Below are 22,806 nucleotides of genomic sequence, written 5' to 3'. Positions count from 1 at the left end.
CACCCTATGGGTACTGGCTGAACAGTTTTCCTCTTTCCTGAGGGAGAATAAAACCGGTTAGAACTGCAGTTAGCTCAGGGCTTCACATTGTAGACTGGTTTATGACACTATTTTCTCTTATTATGGTTATACCATATATGAAATACAGTTCTGGCCCATCCTTGTTCCAATAATATAGCAGGGAATGCTGTCATAAACCCCGTGTCTCAGACAAATCCAGACATTAGAAAAGTTAACAAGCCGGGCAGTGGTGGCGCACGCCTTTAATCCCAGCACTCGGGAGGCAGAGCCAGGCGGATCTCTGTGAGTTCGAGGCCAGCCTGGGCTACCAAATGAGTTTGTGAGTTCCAGGAAAGGCGCAAAGCTACACAGAGAAACCCTGTCTCGAAAAACCAAAAGAAAAAAAAAAAAAAGAAAAGTTAACAAATCAGATGGTCCTCAGGGGTATATTTAGTGTATAACTGTAATTTGTGGGTATGAAGCAAAACCACCTTATTTCATTCATTTGATGGGGATTTGCTGTGGCCAGCCACTATACTAGCTGTGAATGTATTCACGCTCCAGTCAGCCACGGCTCTGTGTTCCCGGAGCATGCATCCTCCTGCAGCTACAGTGACCAAGAGAGTTAAACAAATAAATCAAACCTACGTAGAATGTGATGTGTCGAAGGGAAATAAACAGGTCACTGTCATGCTAGAAAACAGCATGAGATGGTCAGAGCCAGCTTCTCCAAGGTGACATTAGGGCTAAAGCCCAGGACAAGGGTTAGGTGTAAGTGTGTTATCTGCATGTTCATCTGCTAGAAACTGTCTCCAAAGGTGTGTGCAATGAATGTCTGTGGGGATCGGGCCTGCACTCGTCACTGACTTGGTTCATTTCAGGATCGTCTGGGAAGAGTGAACCTCAATTGGGAAAATGCCTCCAATCAAGCTGGCCTGTGGGGCACTTTCTTGACTGATGACTGATATGGGAGGGTCCTGCTCACTGTGGGCGGTGCCATCTCTGGACAGGTGGTTCTGGGTTGTATGAGAAGCCGGATGTGATGAAGTACACCTTTAATCCCACCACTCGGGAGGCAGAGGCAGGCAGATCTCTGAGTTCGAGGCCAGCCTGGTCTACAGAGTGAGTTCTAGGACAGCCAGGGCTACACAGGGAAACCCTGTCTTGATTAAAGGAAGGAAAGAAGGAAGGAAGGAAGGAGGGAGGGAGGGAGGGAGGGGAGGAGGGAAGGAAGAAGGCAGAAGTCAGGATGAGCAAACCACAGAGAACAAGCCAGTAAGTAGTGTTCCTCCATAACCTCTGTTCCAGTCCCTGCCTCTAGTTCCTGTCTGACTTCGCTCCCTAATGGGCTGTAAACTGTAAGCTGAATAAACCCTGTCCTCCCCAAGTTGCTAATGGTCATGGTGTTTGTCACAGTAACAGAAAACACACTAGGATGTGGCTTTTAAGAGACCATTAGATGACAGAAGGAGGCTGGAGTCGCTGTAGTGACAGTGATTTCACAACAGGGAGATCCAAGATGACGCACATCACCATGTGTCTGCCAGGTTAAAACACAGCAATAGGTCCTCACCAGATACCAAACACGGGCTTAGACTTACTTCCCAGACCCAGAGCCAAATAAAGTTGTAATTTGATAAATTATTTGTAGGTGGATGTTTCCTTCCCACCTGCCCACCAGTTCCCAAATAACCAACAGAGTCTTAGTATTAATTATAAATGCTTGCCGGGCGGTGGTGGCGCACGCCTTTAATCCCAGCACTTGGGAGGCAGAGCCAGGTGGATCTCTGTGAGTTCGAGGCCAGCCTGGGCTACCAAGTGAGTTCCAGGAGAGGCGCAAAGCTACACAGAGAAACCCTGTCTTGAAAAACAAACAAACAAACAAACAAACAAAAAAATTATAAATGCTCGGCCGATAGTTAAGGCTTATTACTAACTAGCTCACATTTTAAGTTAACCCATATTCCTTATTTATGCACACACACACACACACACACACACACACACACACACACACAGGACTTTAGCTTAGTCTGCTAACCTTAACACCCTTCCTCACGTAAACTCTTTAAAGATTAGACCAGGGCCTTCAGGGACAAAATACTCTCTTAGAACAGTGGCCATGTTGTTCTCTGTAAGTCACCCAAAACAGTGTTACATGTAACTGATCAGAAAGGCTTAGATTCAACCCTAAACAGTATGGAAAACCCACCATGAAGCACAAAGCCTCTTGTGGGGGCCTCCTGTCCATTTACCCTGCTGTGGTGGGCAATAGGTCACAAGGAATTCACTGTACACATAAACCAATCAGAGCTTCTCTCCTGCCTTGGAGGCTGTACATTCATTCTCTGAGGGCTCCCATCCTTGGAGGTAAACCTCTGCCCCCCCCCCTTCATGAGTGGAACTTAACTAGGTCCAAAAGTCTCAGTCCTGATTACAGAGAGCTCAGGCTGCTGGTCTCCGCTTCCAGCCTCCTCCCTTCGCTCGGGGGAAGTGGAAACAGAGAACAGGAAGTCCACCTCTCAGGCCTGCGGTTCTCAAGAATCAACGCCCTCAAAGTGGGACACCTCTGGTTCTCATTTCTTTCTCTTAAGGGCCGCAGGGTGCTCCGGTGGGTGGCGGCGTGTGCGGCCTCCTCACTCTGCTCCTTCCTGACTCTCCCCTGCAGTCCCCCGCCCCCATGCTAGGCTGGCTCGGTTCACCACCAGCACCACCAGACCTGCATTTCTGCTTCAGGGTGGTGGCTGTGCATTTCTGACACGAAGCTTCCTTAGAGGCACGCAGGTCCTGCAGAAGGAATAACTAATATCCGTATCAGTGGGAAGTCCTGATTTCTGGTTGCCGGGGGATTCTGTTGAGCACCCCTAATCTGGAAATCTGAAATGTTCCAAAATCCAAATCTTTTGAGCATCATCAGCATGCCCCAAGTTAGAATATTTCACATTTTAAGATTTTTCACATTAGGAATGTTTGGCCAGGAAACTCTATGTAAATAGTATTTCTAAATACACCTCCCAACCCCTGAAGTTGGAAACGCTGCTTGTCTGCATCCTTTTGGATACCGGATGCTCGGTCTAGCAAATGAAGGTCTGCGCATTGGGTGTAGGGGAAGAAAGTGGTTTTGAGGAGAGGAGTGTGGTCAGCATGTCACAGGCAAGACTGTGGTAGTGGGTGGAACCACTTAGCGCTTAGCATAGGAAGCAAGCTTTCGGAGGAAACTGGGAAGGGTCGTGTGGTGTCTCCAACCCCCTTCCGGCCCCCCCCCCGCCCCCAGCAGCAAAAAGGGGGCGGGGTCTTGTCCTGGAGTCTAAGCAGAATCTGTTTGTCAGTTCCTAGGCAATGGAGGTCAAAGAAGAGAAGTTAGAAATTTCTTAACTAAACTAGGTAACCTCGAGTCTTTCGGCAAACCATTGGCGGAATCATAGGCTTGCTCCTATTCCATTTCCTGTCTACAATGTGTGCTCAGGAGAGAGCCGTGTTGCACTCTTATCAACTCTGTGTCCCTGTAAGGCTTGGTGTGACTGACGTGTGCTCATCATATCTTAGTCGATTTGATCAGAAACGAAAAGCCATGCTCTTTTTTTTTTTTTTTTTTTTGGTTTTCCGAGACAGGGTTTCTCTGTGTAGCTTTGTGCCTTTCCTGGAACTCACTTGGTAGCCCAGGCTGGCCTTGAACTCACAGAGATCCACTTGGCTCTGCCTCCCGAGTGCTGGGATTAAAGGCGTGCGCCACCGACTGAAAGCCACACTCTTTTTGAAAACAAAAGCTGGTAGGGACCACGGTTTGTTTGCTGTTTCTCTTTAGAGCAGTGGTTCTCAACCTTCCTAACGCTGTGACCTTTTAATATACAGTTCCTCATGATGTGGCGACCCCCCCCACAACCATCAAATGATTTTGTTGCTTCTTCATAACTGTATTCTTGCTACTGTTATTAATCATAATGTAAATATCTGATGTGCAGGCGTTCAACCCAAGAGGGTCACGACCCACAGGCTGAGAATGGGCTGTGCTTAGTGTGTCTACTCATGCATCAGGGGAGGACTCCACACTCCCCTACAATGAGAGCGTCCCCAGAACAGCATGGCACGACACCATCCCTTCTGTTCTTTTTTTTTTTTTTTTTTTTTTTTTTGGTTTTTCGAGACAGGGTTTCTCTGAGTAGCTTTGCGCCTTTCCTGGAACTCACTTGGTAGCCCAGGCTGGCCTCGAACTCACAGAGATCCGCCTGGCTCTGCCTCCCGAGTGCTGGGATTAAAGGTGTGCGCCACCACCGCCCGGCAAACTAGGGCGTCCCTGGGCCCTTCTGTTCTTAACGTGGATAGAGCCTTTGTAATATTCACTTTTTTTTTTTTTGCTGCTGTTGAATTATTCATTTGCATTTAATTTGATTCTGATTGGTTGGGGGTGGGGGTGTAGGCATGCCACAGTACCCGTATGGAGGTCAGAGGACCAGTGATAGGAGTCAGGTCTCTCCTTCCACCATGTGGACTTCAGAGTTTGAACTCAGATCATTAGGGTTGGCAGCAAAAGCCTTCATCCACGGAGCCATCTTGTCAACCCTTTAGTCAACCACATCTTTTCTCATGAATCTGACATATTAAAATAGTCATGGTAAGTAAGACCCAATCTGTCGGAACGGGGAAATGCAAATATGGACACTGACGTTAAATGTCACTAATTGATGACAATTAACAGCACACTCACTTATATTAAAATCCCTAGGTCAGTGAACTTGAGATAGAATTTCAAAATTATCCTTAGGAAGATTACACCTGTTGATCCACGTTACATATTTATGCATGCATTTATTTGTTTGTTTTTAAATTGGTTTGAGACAAAGCTGAAGCCCAGGCTGGCTTTGAACTTGTGATCCTCCTGGCTGGCCACACTCGGCTTGATCCACATTTTAGAAAACACTACCAGGGACAGACACCCGATGAGCAGGCAGCGCTACTTCTTCCTGATGAGCCGGCAGTATGACTTCTTCCTGGATACCCAGTCCTTCTTTTCTCCTTCTGACTCGGAAGGAAGGAAGCCTGAGCCTGTGAGGAGCAGCGTCTGCGTGGGGCTGAAGACTCTCAGTGGTTTCCATGGACCCCAGTTACTCTTTTCAACTTTTCTTAACAAATGAAGGAAAAGCCTTTTGCTGTTTAACCCTGGCATTCTGTCTTTGGGTTCCACCATAGTGCCCAGGACAGTGACAACATCCAATCAACAGTCCACGAAGGCTCCTTTTATATACGTACTCACGTGCTTAATAGTATTTGGAAGAAAAGGGAAAGGCTGATATAACCATGGTCACTGGACTCTCCATAACCATATGATGGCCTGGCTTTCTTCTTCATGGAGACAATGGGGGGTGGCAGAACATCGTAGAGAGCAGATGTTAGTTTGGCCCCGTAAGACACATGCCTTTTTCTGCCTATTGATTTCGATGAGAACTAAGGCCTGGGACATAGATGACATTAGAGCTAGTTGCCTCCATTCTCCCCCTGCTCCTCCGAATCACCTGATGGGATCACACTTCTCCACGTGGTCTGTTCTAGCCAAACAGCATGCGAGCCATCTGTGTCCTCTCTAGAGTAAACCTTTTAGAGCTGGTATCCGCTGCATCAAGTCCCGCCCCCTCTCCCCTTGGGGCAGCAGCAGCGTTCAGAGGATGGCTCCATCAGCCTGTGTCTTTGAGTGAGAACAGTTGAAGCTTCCCACGATCAAGGTGGACATGCTGCTTGGGAGATGCTTGCCGTCCCAGGGTAGTAGATCTCGGAGCATGGTTGGCCTCCTTGGTTTTTATCTGAAAAGATAAGCCTATGAATTGAACATGTTGCTCCTTGTTAAGATCATTAACCAGAGGTTGTAAATCAACCCGGCTCTGTAGAAAATAGACTGAGCTGGATTGGGCATGTGAAGATTGTACAGTGCCATGGAACTGTCAAAAGTACTACTGTAGGAGTCACTTCCTCAAAGTTTCCAGGGCCATCAGACTGCATCTCTCCCGCACAGAACAACTTTTCCTTCTCAGTCAGCTCTTCTCAACGGCCCTTCCCACCCTGAAGAAGTCCCAGATCTACCGTTTAATCCACTGTGCTGCCATCTTAAACTGTCATGTCTGGGGCTAGAGAGATGGCTCAGTGGTTCAGAGCATGTACTGGTGTTGCAGAGGACCCAGGTTCAATGCCTCGCCTACAAAAATGACCCATATTCCTGCCCGCTACTCCTTTATCAGCCATGGCTTTGGCCCACATCTGACCTTGACTTCTAGATAAGCTTTAGATACTTGGTCGTAGGGTTGTCCCCACTTCCTGACACAACCACTCCAACCTAAGGCCTTCCATTTTTGGATAGGTCCCCAAACCACAGAACTTTTGGTTCTCATCTGTTTGCTCCTCTTCCTCAGGAAGTAATACCCATGGGCTCCAGGTGTATTCCAGCTGTGTGTATTGGAGGTCGCTGACTGCTTTCCCACTCTCTCCGAGGTTGCCATGTGTGCTTTGTGAGACTTACTATATCCTCTCAACAGAGGAAGAACAGACATTCCGAGAGATTTTAAAATCCCCCCCAGTGGGATTGACTGGCGGGATGGCTCACTGATTAAGAGCTCTTATTGCTCTTCCACAGGACCTAGGTTCAGTTCCAGCACCCACGTGGCAGCTCACATCTGCCTGTAACTCCAGTTCCAAGGGAATCTAGCATCTTCTTCTGATCTCCGCACAGGGTGCACATACACATGAAACAAAATAACTAGTTACATAAAATTGTAGTAAATATTTCTTTAAAATTTCCACAGCTAACACATCCCCACTAGGAACTCTTTCCTTGTGTCCTTCCTGGGAAGTCCTTTCTTCTCTCTTGCATTGTTTTGGCAGATGCTCGCTGGGTCCATCCCATATGCTACGGTGAACTGCAACCCTAACAACCTTTGTGTGTGACCTTGCACTTTTTGGTGTTTATTTTATTTTTATATATTTAATTTATTACTAAAATAATGTTTATTTATAAAATGAAATTATATATAATATATGTATACACACACACACACACACACACACACACACACACACACACACACACACATATTCCTGCTTTGTACAGGAGTCTTGCGATGTAGTCCCGGCTGTTCTCGAACTCTCGATCCAGCTGCCAAGGCGACCCGCGTGAGGCTCGGCAGCTCTTCAGTTTCTACCCAGAAACACTTGGCAGAACCTGCGTGGAGCTGCAAGGGTCACCCAACCTGTCCGGCTGTTGGGGGAGAGCCAGCCGGGCCTCCGGGGGCGGGCGCGAGAGAGTGACGCTGCGCTAGACCAATCCCTGCGGGGGCGCCGGCCGCGGGACCCAATCACAAGCGAGCTAGGGAAGGGTGACAGCTCGGGCCGAAGATCTCTATCTCCCGGCTCCCGTGATGATGCTCGACTGCCGAGTCACTACCAGGGCCCCAAGACCGAGACTGCGGCGGCGTGGGGAGCAGCCGGGACTGAGTCCGGGGCCACTAGAGACCGGGAGGTGCGCTGCGCTCATCTCGCTTTGCCTTCAAACAGGGCTCCAGTGTCGCGTTCCAAGGACGTCCCCCTGTTGCGTCCAGCTCCACCTCGCTGTCCCCAGCTAGGGAGCCGCGCTGGAAAGCCGGGGGCGCTGCGCCCCGCACGGGTAACTGAGAACCCAGTCCTGAAAACGGTCCTACCTGGGCCTAGCCAGGCAGGAAGACTGACTGTAACCGCGGGGTGAGTTTAGAAAACGAAAACAGAAACTCCCCTTCCGATCGGGAGCTGCTTTCTGCAAGGCCCTTCACCCGCAGCCAAATAATAACAGTTGCGTAACCTTCGGGTTCCCGGGGAACTTCATTGTTTACTTCGTGGGAACCAGCCCGTGCTATTATTCGGCGCAGCACTGTGAGCACTGAGTAAGCAGAGCCCGGGAGAACTTTAGTCCTGAGAGAGCTCAGTCCGCTCCCTGGAGAGGTACGGCGGGGGACCCTCTCCCGGCAAGGGCACTCTCTCAGAAATCTGGAAGTCTCTCTTTGCTTACTCATGTTTATGACACATTGCTCCAACTTCCCCAACTTTGAGAGTTTAACCTCTGGGATAAGGAATCAACTGATGAGTTCTCTCCCCGTCCCCCTCCATCCCTCCCTCTAACAAACAGACTCCACCTGCCCACCTGAGCAATATGAAGATTTCATTCATCGAGCCCGCCATTCTCCTAAACGCGTTTGCTATGACCCTGACCATCCCGCTGACAGCGCAGTACGTGTACCGGAGGATATGGGAAGAAACCGGCAACTACACCTTTGCTTCCGGTAGCAATGTCTCTGAATGCGCGCAAAACAAAAGCGACCCGATCTTTGCATTCCGGGAGGTAAGGAATTAAAACCTCCCATCCTGTAGGCAACAGGGAATGGAAACCAGAGGCTCTCCAGGGTGTGACAATCCCCCCAACCTCCCCGCCCCCCCCCCAAAGCAGCTCAAATCAAAGGCCTTCTCTCAGTTCCCATTTCAGTTAATGGTTCCTCCTAACACCTTTAATCCGCCTCTTTCGAAAATCCCTCCGAGTGTGGGACCAGCTCTTTTCTCCTTAGGAAATCTCACTACAACCTTCATCCACTCTTCGTTGGTCTCTTGAGAACAAAACAAAAGTCTGAAAAATTGGAGCAAGGCCTTTGTCACCCATGGGGGTGGAGCAGCATTTGTTGAGGTCGGGAGGCGGTGACATGAGATAAGTGTTGAGTCACGTGCCCACATCTGGACTGGGTTGTGCTCACTTTGGCTCCCATTCGCCTAAAAATGTTTAGCCCGACATGATGGGGCCTCTCTCAGTTCTGTGTGCGTCTGACAGAGCTATGTCCACTCTGTTGGGGCCGGAGGTGACATCGGACGCTTTCCTACAGTGCCACATTTACAAGCTCAGGTCTGCTCTCCTTGGGGGTATTTTGTGGAAATAACAGAGTGGGCTGCCTTCACAGTCACAGAGGAGAGGAGGCTGAGGGCGCTGAGCTGCCTCCCCGATCTGAGGGTCTCTGTGCAGGCAAATGAATCTGAGGTGAGGACATGGCAGAGGGCCCCAAGGGAAAGCCTGAAGCCACCTCAGCTGCCCCAAGATATCAGGTTAAAGCCAGACAGGACAAGGTCCAGTTGCTTGGCCAACCCTGTCCTTACTTCCTCATGCTGTGGGAGAAATTTCTTGCAACAGATCATAGGGCCTGCACAGTCATAAAGAGAAGGGTAGGGGCCGCACCGAATGGTTTACTGCCCTCCACAGAGTGTCTGCTCAGCCCTGTAATCACAATACTCACGAGGCTGGGGGAGGAGGGTTGTGAGTTCAAGGCCAGCCTCAGCCACCCAGTCTCAAGGTAGCAACAACAACAATGATACAGTGGAGGAAGGAAGGATAGATAGATGGATGGAAGAAACCAAGATCACGTGACTATGATGCTGTGGTGTCCAAGTTGGATTCCTCAGCTCTAAAAAGAAAAAAAAAGTGTAACAATCCATCTCTCCCAGCAGTGAGAACGTCCCAGGGACTTGTCATTTCTCTGCTTGAGTCAGGGATTTCCTTCACTCCTCCCCGGGTGGCAGGAGCAAGTCCCTTGATGCAGTGGGAGGAGCCTGGGGGAAAGTACGGTGTTAGCCCCTCCAGACCTGGTCACGGACCAGTCCCTACCCCCATCCCCCCACACACTGCCTAGAGCAGTGTGGTCTCATTTCGATTTTAGCCAAACTTTCAATTTGATTGTTTTTTTTTCTTTTCTTTTCCTTTTTTGTTTTGTTTTCAATTGGACTGATATTCAAGAGACTGTCCTTATTCCAGGTCTTGTCCCCCAAAGTCGGTGCCCCGAGATTTTTGGTGCTTTCCTGATATGTAGGGAACTGGAGCCACCGTACCTAGCTGTGCCCTGCTGTGTACAGCTGGGACAGGACCAGACAAGAAGGGGCTGACAGCATCACTTTTGCCTAGATCACGTCCTTCTGGACGCTTTCCGGATGCTGCCCTTGTACGGCTTCAGAGAACACCCTCCTCCCTCTGAATCCGAGAGCCTTGTCCACTGCTCAGAGCTTCCATCTCCAGCAGCCAGCTCTGTTGTGTGAGCTTGGCCCCTTGATTTCCAAATAAGGGGGAGCTAGGGGTGTGTGTCCTGGGCACCCTACAAGTAAAGAGCCAGCCCTTGGAGAGGACTAGAAAAACACAATTTCTTTCTTACCACCTGGCCCCAACTGTCCATTGACTGTAAAATAAGCTTGCGCATTATGACAGGGAGTCCTGTACTGCTCGGCCATATTTGTTTGTCCTTCTTGTCACAGTCTGTGTCTCTGTGGCTGTGATAAAACACTGACCAAAGCCAGGTGGTGGTGGTGCACATCTTTAATCCCAGCACTTGGGAGGCAGAGGCAGGTGGATCTCAATAAGTTTAAGGCCAGCCTGGGCTACAGAGCGAATTCCTGGACAGCCAGGGCTACACAGAGAGAAAGCCTGTCTGGAAGGAAAAAAAACAAAAAACAAAACAACAACAACAAAAAAAAAAAACATTGACCAAAAAGCAGTTTGGAAGAGGAGAGGGTTTATCTGGCTTACAGGTTAGAGCCCATCATCTAAGGAAACTGAGGCAGAACCTGGAGGCAGGAACTGAAGAAGAGACCACGGAGGCACCCATAGCTTGCTCAACTGCCTTCCTTACACAACCTAGACTGGCTGCCCAGGGATGGTACCTCCTACAGTCCTGGGCACAGGCCAATCTGATGGAGGTAGTTCCTCAGCTGAGGTTCCCTCCTCCAAGCTGACTCCAGTCTGTCAAGTGGACGACTGAAGCCGACTCTGACACATCCTAAGAACAAACACAGCCACATGTGCCTGTGTGCAAGTGTGTAAGATACTGTTTTACATTTCAGGGTGTAGAGAGAAGAAATGTAACAAAACTTGGAACGGTGGCACATGATCTGTAATTCTAGCATCCAGGGGGCAGAGGCAGGAGGATCATGAGTTCAAAGCCAACCTGGGAAACATGGTGAGACATCCTGTCTCAATAATCCAAGGGCTGAGGCTATAACTTAATGACAGATAGCTTACTCGACATGCATACAGCCTTGGGTTCAATCTTTGTCACCACAAAATAAGTCATAATAAGCCTTATTGTAGTGAACATCTGTAATCTCAGCACTTGGGAGAGAGAAGCAGAAGGGTTACAAGTTCAAGACCAACTCAGGATATGTAAGGATACCTTGTCTCAACATATTAAACATTAATTAAAGAATAAACTACACTCTCTCACCTATATTTGGTACTTGAAAATATATACTTTAATGAAAGTCTTATTTTCCAACCCTTTTTAGTAACATACACATCTCACACACACACACACACACACACACACGTAATATTGCTGAGACTAGAGGGTAACTGTAAGCTAGTGGCCAGCCTGGGCTACCTAGTGAGACTTTGTCTCAAAACAAAACTTTATTTTTGTCTTAATCTACTTTTTCAAAGTTCCAAGTTCTCAGAGCCTTGTGACTAGAGGGGTCACCTCTGTACCTTGTCAATGGGGTTTATCTCCATGGGGACCTCATACGGTGGTGGGTGCTTTGGGCTAAGAAGTGAAGAAGTGTGTGTGTGTGGGGGGTGTTTCTAGCTGTGTTTGTTGACTGTTGAGGAAGAAGGAGTCTTCTAACCACTCACAACACCATTTTCTTGTCACGTGATCACCTCTCAAGGAGTAAATTGGTAACAGGAGTCTGTCCTGCAATTTTTAAAAAAAGTTGTCTTTTTCAAGTGTATGAATATTTCGCCTGCATGTATGTCTGTGTACCACATACGTGCAGTGCCCTCAGAGACTGGAAGAGAACTTCAGACTCCCTGAGACTGTGGTTACAGATGCTTGTGAGCCACCGTGTGGCTGCTGGGAGCTGAACCTGGGTCCTCTGAAAGAGCCGCCGGTGCTCTAACCACTGAGCCGTCCCTCCAACCCTGTAGCTTGTGTCTTATGTCCCTGTTATGACTTTGTTACCTACCATAGACTGCAGAGGAGGATGTAGCTGTGAAAGGCTGGGTGAGGAATAGCAGAAGCCAGCGGGAGACGGACTTGGATGGACCGAGAGAAAGCAGAAACCCCGCTGGGAAAACCTGTTTGAGAAGATGACTTTGTATTTATTTACTCAGGAAATACTTACGTGATGGCTACCGTAAGTGCACAAAGATGTGCGTATAAACTTGTTCAGATGAGCACTGCACAAGGAAGGCCCCGGGGCTGGTGCCGGGCAGCTCGTATGTCTTTCCAATGTCACCCTCCCAACAGCCTGCAAAGTCAGCCTTCCTTCCCTCCCGTCAGAAGGAGCAGCAACAGACACAGGAATTTGATAATATCGTCTATGGGCAGCAAGTGGCAGGGGTCCTTATCTTCTTCAGCCACGCGTTTGTTCGGTACCCACCAAGAGCCTGCCTGTGCCCAGTACTGTCCTCAGAGATAGTCACACCAAGGGTGACAAGACGGAGCTCTTGCTCCCTCTGGGTTAGGTTATATTGGGGCAGAAAAGCTTTTTTTTTTTTTTTTTAATTTTATTTTTGTTTGTTTTTTGAGACAAGGTTTCTCTGTGTCTCCCTGGCTATCCTAGAATTTGCTCTGTAGCCCAGGCTGGCCTCGAACACAGAGATCCACCTGCCTCTGCCTCCAAGTGTTGGTGTTAAAGGCATGAGCTGCCACCTCCCAGCTACATTTTTTTATGGCTCATCAATTATTGGACTGCTTTCTGACAACATGGGTCTTTTGCTCTTAACACATGACATGTCCCGTTGTAAAAACTGTGCGTGAATTGGACAATAGTGAGAGATGGCAAACACAGTATGTCTTTTTTTTTTTTTTTTTTTTTTTTTTTTTTTTTTTTTTGGTTTTTCGAGACAGGGTTTCTCTGCGTAGCTTTGCGCCTTTCCTGGAGCTCACTTGGTAGCCCAGGCTGGCCTGGAACTCACAGAGATCCGCCTGCCTCTGCCTCCCGAGTGCTGGGATTAAAGGCGTGCGCCACCACCGCCCGGCCACAGTATGTCTTTAAAAGAGTTTTTAAATTATTTTTTATGTGTGTGGGTGTTTTGCCTGCATGTATGTATGTGCGCCATGTGCATGCCTGGTGCCTGTGGAGGCCAGAAGAGGGCACTGGATCCCCTAGAACTGGAGTTACAGACGGTTGTGAGTCACCACGTGGGTGATGGGACCAAACCCGGGTCCTCTGCGAGAGCAGCCGGTGCTCCTAGCCACTGAGCCACATCTCCAGCCCCCACAGGTATCGTTAAATAGCCCCGAGTTCTTCCCATCAAATGGCTGCTGTAAGGACTGTCACAGCTCCCTGTCACGTGTGTGCACCCTTGTCCACCATCACTACACGCTCAGTCCACAGACGGCGACTGTCTGGAGCAAATGCAGGACTCTTCCACTGGATCTATCTTACAGCTTCTTTAGTCAGTGAAGGAATCTATCCCCACTAGTCTGTCTGTGGACACAAAGATTAAAAAGGAGCTGAGCTCTGCCCTTTTAGAGTCTACCAAGCAAATGTATGTGAACTGTCTGCTCCCCCCTGTAGCCTAGGCAGGAAGACCCGTCACAGCAAGGGTCATCACCCAGGGTATTGAACTGGAATCGGTGCAGATAGTTCACGGGGTAGGGGAGGAAAATACCATTTTATTGCTAGCACCAGAGTCTGTGACCTGCACACGTCCTTTGTATAAACAGACACACCGATGCATGCCTTTTTTCTTCTTATAGCTTTGAGTCTCTACCATGTGTGGTGTGTAGATATCATGACTAAGTCTGGGTACGTAACCTTCTGACATATGCTATATGAACGGCGTGAAAACTTAATTGGTATTGTCCCCCCACATACCGGAGGCCACCCATTCACCACCAGCGGCAATATCAAGGAATTACACACTACAACCTTTTTTACGGTCGTCGTATCTGTAAACACTTTGTCTTTGTCCTTGCAGGAAGTTCAGAAAAAGGCATCTCTCTTCAGCCTGCAGGTGGAAATGAGTGGGTTGATTCCTGGTCTGGTGTCCACCTTCATGCTTTTGTCCAGCAGCGACAACCATGGACGGAAACTCCCCATGGTTCTGTCCTCTCTTGGCTCTCTGGGAACCAACATTTGGCTGTGTGTGCTGTCTTACTTCAGGCTGCCACTCCAGCTTCTGATTGCATCCACCTTCGTCGGTGCCCTCTTGGGGAATTACACCACGTTTTGGGGCGCTTGCTTTGCCTACATCGTGGATCAGTGTAAAGAATACAAGCAGAAAATCATTCGAATAGCCATCCTGGATTTTATGCTTGGAATCGTTACTGGGCTAACGGGTCTGTCATCTGGCTACTTTATCCAAGAACTGGGCTTTGTGTGGTCCTATTTCATCATTGCCGTGGTTCTTACGGTCAACCTGGCCTACATCGCATTCTTCCTCAGGGACCCCATCAGGGAGTCTTCGTCTCAGATTGTCACTATGTCCTGTGGGGAAAGCCTCAGGGATCTATTTTACCGGACTTACATGCTTTTTAAAAATGGCTCCAGTAAGCGGCGATCTTTGCTCTGTCTGCTGATCTCTACCATTGTCATTTACTTCTTTGTGATAATTGGCATTTCCCCAATTTTTACACTTTATGAGCTGGGCTCTCCGCTCTGCTGGGATGAGGTTTATATAGGCTACGGTACAGCTTTGGGCAGTCTCTCCTTTTTGAGCAGTTTCCTCGGCATATGGCTTTTTTCCTACTGCTTGAAGGATCTTTACATCACCTTTATTGGCATCCTTACCACCATGGTGGGAATGGTCCTCGCTGCTTTCACCAAGACCACTCTCATGATGCTTTTAGGTGAGTTTACAGATATGTTCGATTTTGTATAAAGTGGGAGGAGGGTATTACACTTAATATAAAGCTCTCTGTGAACCCATTCTATTTCAATTTAAAGCAAACAGCCAGCTTGCCAGAAGTCAGTAATTAAAATGCCAGATGGAATCATCACGATTTTCCAGATTTGCATATTTGCCAAAAATATGCTGAGGGGCATTCTTGGTGTGACTCAGTTCTTGAGTGTAGCTTTTACTGAAATGAGTGTTCCTTAGAAGGCTGTGTTGGAACAGGAGACGAAACTGTACTGTGGATTTTTGGTCCAAGTCAGCTGTTTCTAACCATGGAGGTGTCAAGCCATCGCCACTGGCTGGAGACACAGTTTGAAGAATCAGAATTAGGCTCGATTTCCACCTCTCCCGCTGGGTGACATTGGCGAGTTCATTCCTTTGAATCCTTTATTTTCTCCTTGTGCGACACACTGGAAAGCTTCACTCAGGTTTTATAACAAGTCTTGGAGAACTAGGAAGCACCTGGCACAGTGCCTTTTAGACAGTAGGAGCCACATCCCTGTTTCACGAGACCACATTAAGTCAACATATGCAAATACTCTGGAAACCATAAATACACTATTTGCAAAAGCAAATGCCATTATTTTATAGTATGACTAAAAATGATTCTATTAAGAAGCATGACTTAAATCTGATGATGGTGGTGCACGCCTTTAATCCCAGCATTTGGGAGGCAGAGGCAAAGGAATCTCTGTGAGTTTGAGGCCAGCCTGGTTTACAAAGGGAGTTCCAGGTTAGCCAGGGCTGCATAGTGATAGTGAGAACCTGTTTCATATAATATGCATTCAATATGCATTTATCATATGTATATATCATGATACATATCACATATATATCATAATTTAAGAACAAAAGCAATAGTGTTCATGAAGTTTCCAGTCAAAAAATGAACCAAGAAGACGATAAAGAGCCAGTTTACCGATAAAGGAATCCTTACAGTAGGGAATAAGAGCCCCAAGAATGTAAAGGCCAAAGAACAAAAATTGTATAAAAGGAGTTGGAGAGATGGCTCAGTGGTTAAGAGTAGATACTGCCCTTACAGAGGAGCAGAGTTCAGTTCCCTGGCTCACAACCATCTTAACTCCAGGTTCAAGGGATCTAGTGCCCTCTTTTGGTCCCCATGGGCATACACATATACATGGGACACACACACACACAAACATGCACACACACAACTAACAAAAATGAAAATAATAAATATTTCTTAAACAGGTAAAAGCTAATTAGAAGTCAAAACTTGATAAATAAATTATTACATCCTTAGGAAAATAGGCAAATGGGTCTCATCTAGACCAAAACATCCATGAACAATATTTGTAGGACTCAAACCAGAATGCTAGAATAAAGCAAGCTCCAAATGGCCAGTCAGTAGTCTGTTCATTTACTAGGCAAAACTACGGGTAGCTGGATCTTCAGCTAGTGAGTCGGGCTGCTCATAGGAAAGGGTGTTTAGACGAGAGAGCATCCTGACTTACCCTGATTTGACTACTTATCGGGTCTTCTGTTCATCTCACAGTCCGGATCCCATTCTTTTTCACCTTCATGCCGCTGTCCGTCCTGAGGTCCATGCTGTCAAAGGTGGTCCACTCGACTGAACAAGGTGAGTTGACTCTACAGACTATGACAGATGTTCCGACTTCAGTCTGTACAATCGATGCTGGCAGCTTCTGAGCCGCCTACAACCCCCTTTCTGCCTGGGTCTCCTTTTGAAGGAAGTGCTAAGCTTTGGTAGGAAAGCTTTACATTCAGGCAGAGGGGGCTCTGCTTAGGGGCCCTGATTTAGAGGGCCTCTCTGGCCTTGTCTCGGCCAGAAGAAGAAAGGAGACCTCAGAGTCAAGGGCTCTCTCCACTGCGAACCTACAGCAGTCCTACCCCTGCATTCTGGCCAGCCGGGCCACTCTGGATCATGTCTACCAAGTGCTTGGATGATCCTCTTCTGTGGACCATGCCTAGACCCCATGTGCCCCCTTTCCACCAAAGAGGGGTCCAATGGGTGACTTCATAGGCAGGTCTGTTCTGACCTGGGAGTTGGACAGCACCCAGGTGTGTACGCCCAGGTGCGAATGATCCCTTCTGAGGCAGACGGCAAGGGGAAGTCAAAGGGCATGGGTCACAGGCTGGGGACAACTCTCTCACCGTTGTCCAGTTTCTGGATGGAACTCTTAAAAAGCCTGGGAATTCTGTGCTTCCATCTGGCCTTCCTCAGTAGAGAGACACATCACACTAATCCCTAGCCGTTTGTTAGCTGCATTCACAACATCTAAATGTAGCTGTCCCTTTGTGTCTGACGGGGAAGGTTCCAGAGCCCCTCACAGACACCAATATTCTGAACAAGTTACAGTGGCGTATGTGTGAAATTTTCAGTCAAACTCATCATTTTGCACACTAAACCAAAAAAAATGCATGAAAATCATTAAAACAGGTTTAAACTGGATAGTATTTGCATATCATTTACACATAACCCTTAAACTTTAACCTCTCTAGATGACCCATAATACCTAAGATGAGATAGATTTTGTAAATAGTCATTTTATTGTATTGTTTAGGGAATAATGACAAGGAAAAAAAAAAGTCTGTGCATGTTTGGCGCCTAACTGTAGGTTTGGCGGGTGGTCGGCGGAACCTTCAGATGTGAAGCTGGCAGACACAGAGGCCATCAGTGCTTAGAAGGGGATAGAGTGACGTTCAGTTACACTCTTGCACTGAGTCCCAGAAAGGCTTTCTTCTGGACCTGAACCTGAGGCCAGGCTGGAAACACAGAGCCAAGGGAATTCCATGGAAGGTAATGCAGAGGAACGGGCAGTGTGGAGGCAGCCAGAGAGGTGGCCCAGACAGGCAGAAAAGATACATCATAACCTAGCTCTGCTCTGTTCCTTTGACCAAGTGCTCAGCAAAGTGGCCAGCAAGGAAGCCCCCAAATACAGATGGGAGCAGGGGAGACAAGCGCTCCGGAGGTGCAGGCAAAGAATCGCCACAGGGAGTAAATAAGAACAGCCGCAACTAGATATCAGCACATGGTGCTGGCCTCCCTCAGTAGCCTGCAGATATCATCAGATTCCGGTACTTCCTGTCGCGTGGTTTAGCCTTGTGCAGATGTCCTTACATGAGTATTTATGAATCGCTTCTAATAGTGCACTTGCATGTGTGTGAGTTTGGTCAATGCTGAGGAAAACTGCATACTTCAGTCTTAAACTCTTGTTATTGGCTCTTGGCTACTCGTCAATGGAAGCTGTGTTCTCTCCGAACCGTTCATAAACTGTGTCCTAAGGGCTATCTGGAGAGCACTTTGGAATAGAAGGCTCTGAAAGGGTGCTGTGGAGGAACAGACCTTCGCCCTCAGCTTCAGTGTTTCTTTGATGGGATACCAAAGAACAGCAACAAAAGAAAAATGATGTAGATAGGGGCGGGGGCGGGGAGATGGCTCCGTGCTTGGGAGCGCTGGCTGCCCTTGCAGAGGACCCGAGTTCTGTGCTCGGCCTCCACATCGTGACTCACCACCATCTGTACCTCCAGTGCCAGGGATTCTATACCTTCTTTTGGCTTCCATGAGCACCAGCATGCACATGGTGCCCACACATAACCTGCAGGCCAATGCTCATACACATAACATAAATCTGAAAATAAGAGTTATCCTGTTCCTACCTCTGAACTCAGAGGTACTTTAGATAGTGGCCACATTTTCATACCTCAATATATTCTCATTATTTTTTCTAAATACTTACTTTATGAGAATATGAAGCACTTTAGAGTAATCACGGGAGAAGGGACACCCCACGGAGCCACCAGGCACCACTCACTCTCTGCTAGCTCCACTCTGACAGTTCAGAGGCTGGGGCATAGCTCAGTGGGAGAGCACACGCTTGAATAACCTAAAGGGAGAGAAGATGGCATTTTGGTAATGTTTCTGAAAATGCCCGCGTTTTTAACAATCTTGTGTCCTGGACTAGCTGTCTTGCTTTGGCATGGCTCACAAACTCATGCCAAGTATAAATAGGGACAGGATCAATCAGGCTGGAGATTTGAGTTGTTTGATTTTTTTTTCTTTTGAGTCTAGAAAGTACACTCATTCGGGTGCATTTAATCCAGCTTATCTCTATATCTACTTAACATGTTGGATTGCCCAGGGAAGTCGAGCAACAAGCTAACGCTATTCCACAACAGCATATTGTGTGAGGCAGATGGCACCTGGCCCGACCTATTTATCTTAGAGAACGGATGGGTCCCCTATCCACCAGAACCAGCAATGTACAGTCTGTTTGTGTACCGTAGTACTATTGTTGGGCATAGGAAGGAACACATAAAATATTGTAACTAAGCAAGTCAGGAAGCCAGTTAAACTGACTCCCTGCATCACCGTAAATCATGAAGGCAGTACACGCTGCTGGGTGATGGATGGGTATCGAGTCATGAGTTAAACCTTCACTCATTCATTTGACATGCTTGTTAAGGAGCTGCCACGCACCAGGACAGCTGGGTCCTGAGGACATCAGGGCAAGCAGAACAGCTGTGTGCATGGAACTGACAGAGCTGTGGCTCGGTCGGAAGGAGACACACAAATGTCCCCACAGAATTTCCTGTCCATAGCTAGATTTCGGTCTAGTGGGACGGCTGGAATTGAGGCCGTGGGAGGAGACACTGCAGTCTCCAAATGAGTCAGCTGGTGGGACGGACCTGCATCAGCTTTCCGCTGTAGACATCGGAGCTTAGCTATTTGGGGTCTTCACCATCTCTCCCTTCAAGTCCACAGGGAGCACCTCGCCTCAGATTCTTCATCTGCAAAATGGGTTGGTTACTTCTCAGGGTTTTGTTGTTGCTTGAGACAGGCTCTCAAGCTAAGAATGACCTTGAAATTCTGATTCGCCTGCCTTTGCCTCCGGAGTGTTGGGATTACAAGTGTGTGCCACCACACCTGTTTTGTGCTGTGCTGGGGGGATCGAACCCCGGGTTTCTCTGTGTGTAACCCTGGCTGTCATGGAACTCACTCTGTAGACCAGGCTGGCCTCGAACTCATAGAGCTCTGCCTGCCTCTGCCTTCCGAATGCTGGGATTACAGGCATGCACCACCACCACCCAGCTCCAGGACCGTTTTCAAGGAACAATTCTCTTGTTTCTCTTTGGACTGTTGTTTTTAATTCCGCCTTTTTCCTTTGCTTCCCCCCTCCACACCCCAGGTGCGTTGTTCGCTTGCATAGCTTTCCTAGAAACACTGAGTGGAGTCGCTGCGACCTCGGCTTACAATGGCATTTATTCAGCCACTGTCGCTTGGTACCCTGGCTTCATTTTTCTGCTGTCTGCCGGCCTCCTCATCCTCCCAGCCATCAGTCTATGGTAGGTATCTCATCATTTTACCAAAGGGCATATGGGTTAAATGAATCTTCTAACTCTGTGTGCAAAACGACACAGATTCTTGACATTTGCCTCGGAGGATGCTTTGCTAGAGAACTGTTGGTCACAAATACACCTGTCAATAATTTGAGACCTTAGAATGAGAGTGTCATTGGCCTTCGAGAACTAAGGGGGAATGGCCTTAGGTCACAGGTGTATGGAAGGCATTTAATGGGGACTCTTAAGAATAGTATCTTGGGGGTGTAGGAGAGAGAAAAAAACTCGTTTATTTGATTAATTTTAGAACACTATACATAATGAGTCAGTGAAGTTCAAAATGCCAGGATATGCCTGTTACATAGAGCTTGTATAGTTTATTAAAAGCCAGGTATGGCTGGAAACGACAGAAGCTTGGTGACTTACGGATCTCTTAACCCCTTCCCAATGCTTGCTTTTGCAGGGCTGTCAAGTGCATTGGCTGGGAAGAGGGGAGCTACACAATGTTCGTCCCGGAGGAGCCCCTGGAGCACACGTCAGACTGACGACAGTCAGCAGTCATGCACAGGTCATACCCAGGACGCCAGAACACACAGCCCACCACCAGTATTTCATTCGCAACCTGTGTCAAAAGGTCCTTTTTCCTAAACAGAGCGAGCTGTGAGGCAGCGTCTGGGTCTGCTGTCTCTGGGGCTGCCTATCACCCCGTGTTCTTCAGTAGAGCAAAGACCAGCCCCAGCACCTCCTCACCTCTCCTCGGACCAGAGAAAGTGGAGCGCAGAGGAGGCCTCGGGAAACTGCAGTAAGACTTGAAGCAATAATCTAACTGACATGCTCCAGCCTCTCATGTGGAAACCAAGGGGTCCATCTGCACAGTGGGCTTCTGACTGCTCAGGGATTTTGAAGACATAATGAAGAACTTTGATGCTGAATAATCACTGACAGGAAAATAATGTTCCAGGCATTAATAATTCTTCCTATACTTGACTGACACTGGAAGATCCTATCAAGGCTCTACTGATGGATGCAAAAATCCTTAAGAGAAGCACTTTTTAAAATATGTATTTTTCACTTTTCCTAATATTTTAATTCAGTGACAAGCTTGGTTTTTATATGTAATGGGGGAGTGAGTGCAAATTCATATTATAAAGAAAACGATCTTAAATTTTAAAACTGAGCAGGCAGCTCACTGTGTATAAAGTCAGTCATACCTTGCAGCCTGCTCTCACTCCCTGGCTGGGTAGAAGGCTGCCATGGCCCACAAACCCTGGCTGGCTTTCCACCCTCTGATTGTTCTTACCTTCCTCTAGCTCAGGCTCCACACTGTGCCGAGAAGGATGCTTCTAAAACACAGATCTTTTCTTTTCCAGCTAGAATCCTCCAGCAACTGTTGCTCATAGGAAAATAATTAGGCAAGCATGTGACCACAGCCTGATCCTGCCCCATCCAGTGTCACACCACATTACACCCATGCTTATTTCCGCCCTCGACCCCCAAACACCATGTCTCCTTTTTACACACTGTTCATCTGTCCTTCCTCTCCCGTTTCATTAAAACTGCCATGTGTCAGCCAAAACACTGCTTCCCCAGTGCAGCCAGGGTTCTTGACATTGATCACCCATCCCTCAATCTCTGCAGGACTTCCACAGCCCTTTGTATAAATAAGAATTCCATCTAGGGGCTGGAGAGATGGCTCAGTGGTTAAGAGCACTGCCTGCTCTTCCAGAGGTCCTGAGTTCAATTCCCAGCAACCACATGGTGGCTCACAACCATCTCTAGTGGGATCTGATGTCCCCTTCTGGCATAAAGTTGTACAAGCAGATAAAACACTCATATACATAAATAAATAATAAAATTTTTTAAAAAGGAATTCCATCTAGCATTTTCCACTATCATTTTTTAAACATTTATTTTTATGTGTATGAATGTTTGTTTGCACAGTACGTCTCTGCACCATGTGCATGCAGTGCCTAGACCAGAAGTTGTGTCCCCTGGAACTGCAGTTACAGATGCTTGTGAGCCGTCATGTGGGTGCTAGGACTGAACCCAGGTCCTCTGCAAAAGCAGCCAGTGCTCTTAACCACTGTGCCATCTCTCCAGCCTGAGATTATATTTGTTCCACCCACAGGTCTTCTTGAGGACAGGGGCAGCCTTTGCTCATTGCATGCTCGGTAAATGTTGCGGGACTAAATTTGATGACTACAATTTCCTTACTTTTATTTGTAAGAACTGTTCAAAGTTACAGCTTTAATGGTTTATGAAGTCGCCACTCCCTATGTTTACTAAGCTCATCCTGCAAACAGACTGAAAAGTGATGGGTTGTGCACCTTTCAAGTTGATTTTGTTTCCTTTGGTTATTCACACCTTCCATTTTCCTTTTCTTTTCCTGTGTGTGCAGGTGCGTGTGTACGTGTTTGTGCCTGTGGAGACCATGAGGTAACTGGCTGTTGTTTCTCAGTCACCACCTACTCTGGTGTCCTGAGAATTGTCTCTGTCTGTCTCCTCTCCAAGGAGCCTGGGCTGGCTGGCCAGTGAGTCTCCACCTCCCCAGAGCTGGGACTCCAAGTCACACTGCCGGGCTGGCTTTTAATATGAGTTCTGGGACTGAA

The 22,806-nt window shown here is 47.8% G+C and overlaps 1 protein-coding gene across 5 annotated transcripts; it reads left to right on the top strand.

The window, feature by feature from the left end:
• Nucleotides 1-7,349: 7,349 nt before the first annotated feature.
• Slc46a3 (solute carrier family 46 member 3) lies at nt 7,350-21,374 on the top strand. 5 transcript variants are annotated; one of them, XM_028878048.2, is made up of 6 exons: nt 7,350-7,501; nt 8,141-8,353; nt 13,958-14,828; nt 16,392-16,475; nt 20,047-20,203; nt 20,661-21,374. In XM_028878048.2, the coding sequence occupies exons 2-6, from the start codon at nt 8,165-8,167 to the stop codon at nt 20,740-20,742; spliced, it is 1,383 nt and encodes a 460-aa protein (XP_028733881.1). In that variant the 5' UTR covers nt 7,350-7,501; nt 8,141-8,164; the 3' UTR covers nt 20,743-21,374. The 5 variants fall into 5 exon arrangements, with proteins under 5 accessions (XP_028733881.1, XP_028733882.1, XP_028733883.1 ...); XM_028878049.2 differs by having other exon boundaries at nt 7,350-7,719; XM_028878050.2 differs by lacking the exon at nt 7,350-7,501 and adding an exon at nt 7,508-7,645.
• Nucleotides 21,375-22,806: the final 1,432 nt, after the last annotated feature.

Source organism: Peromyscus leucopus, chromosome 23 (assembly GCF_004664715.2).
Source record: "Peromyscus leucopus breed LL Stock chromosome 23, UCI_PerLeu_2.1, whole genome shotgun sequence".
NCBI lineage: Eukaryota > Metazoa > Chordata > Mammalia > Rodentia > Cricetidae > Peromyscus > Peromyscus leucopus.
This window is presented reverse-complemented; position numbering and strand designations above follow the sequence as displayed.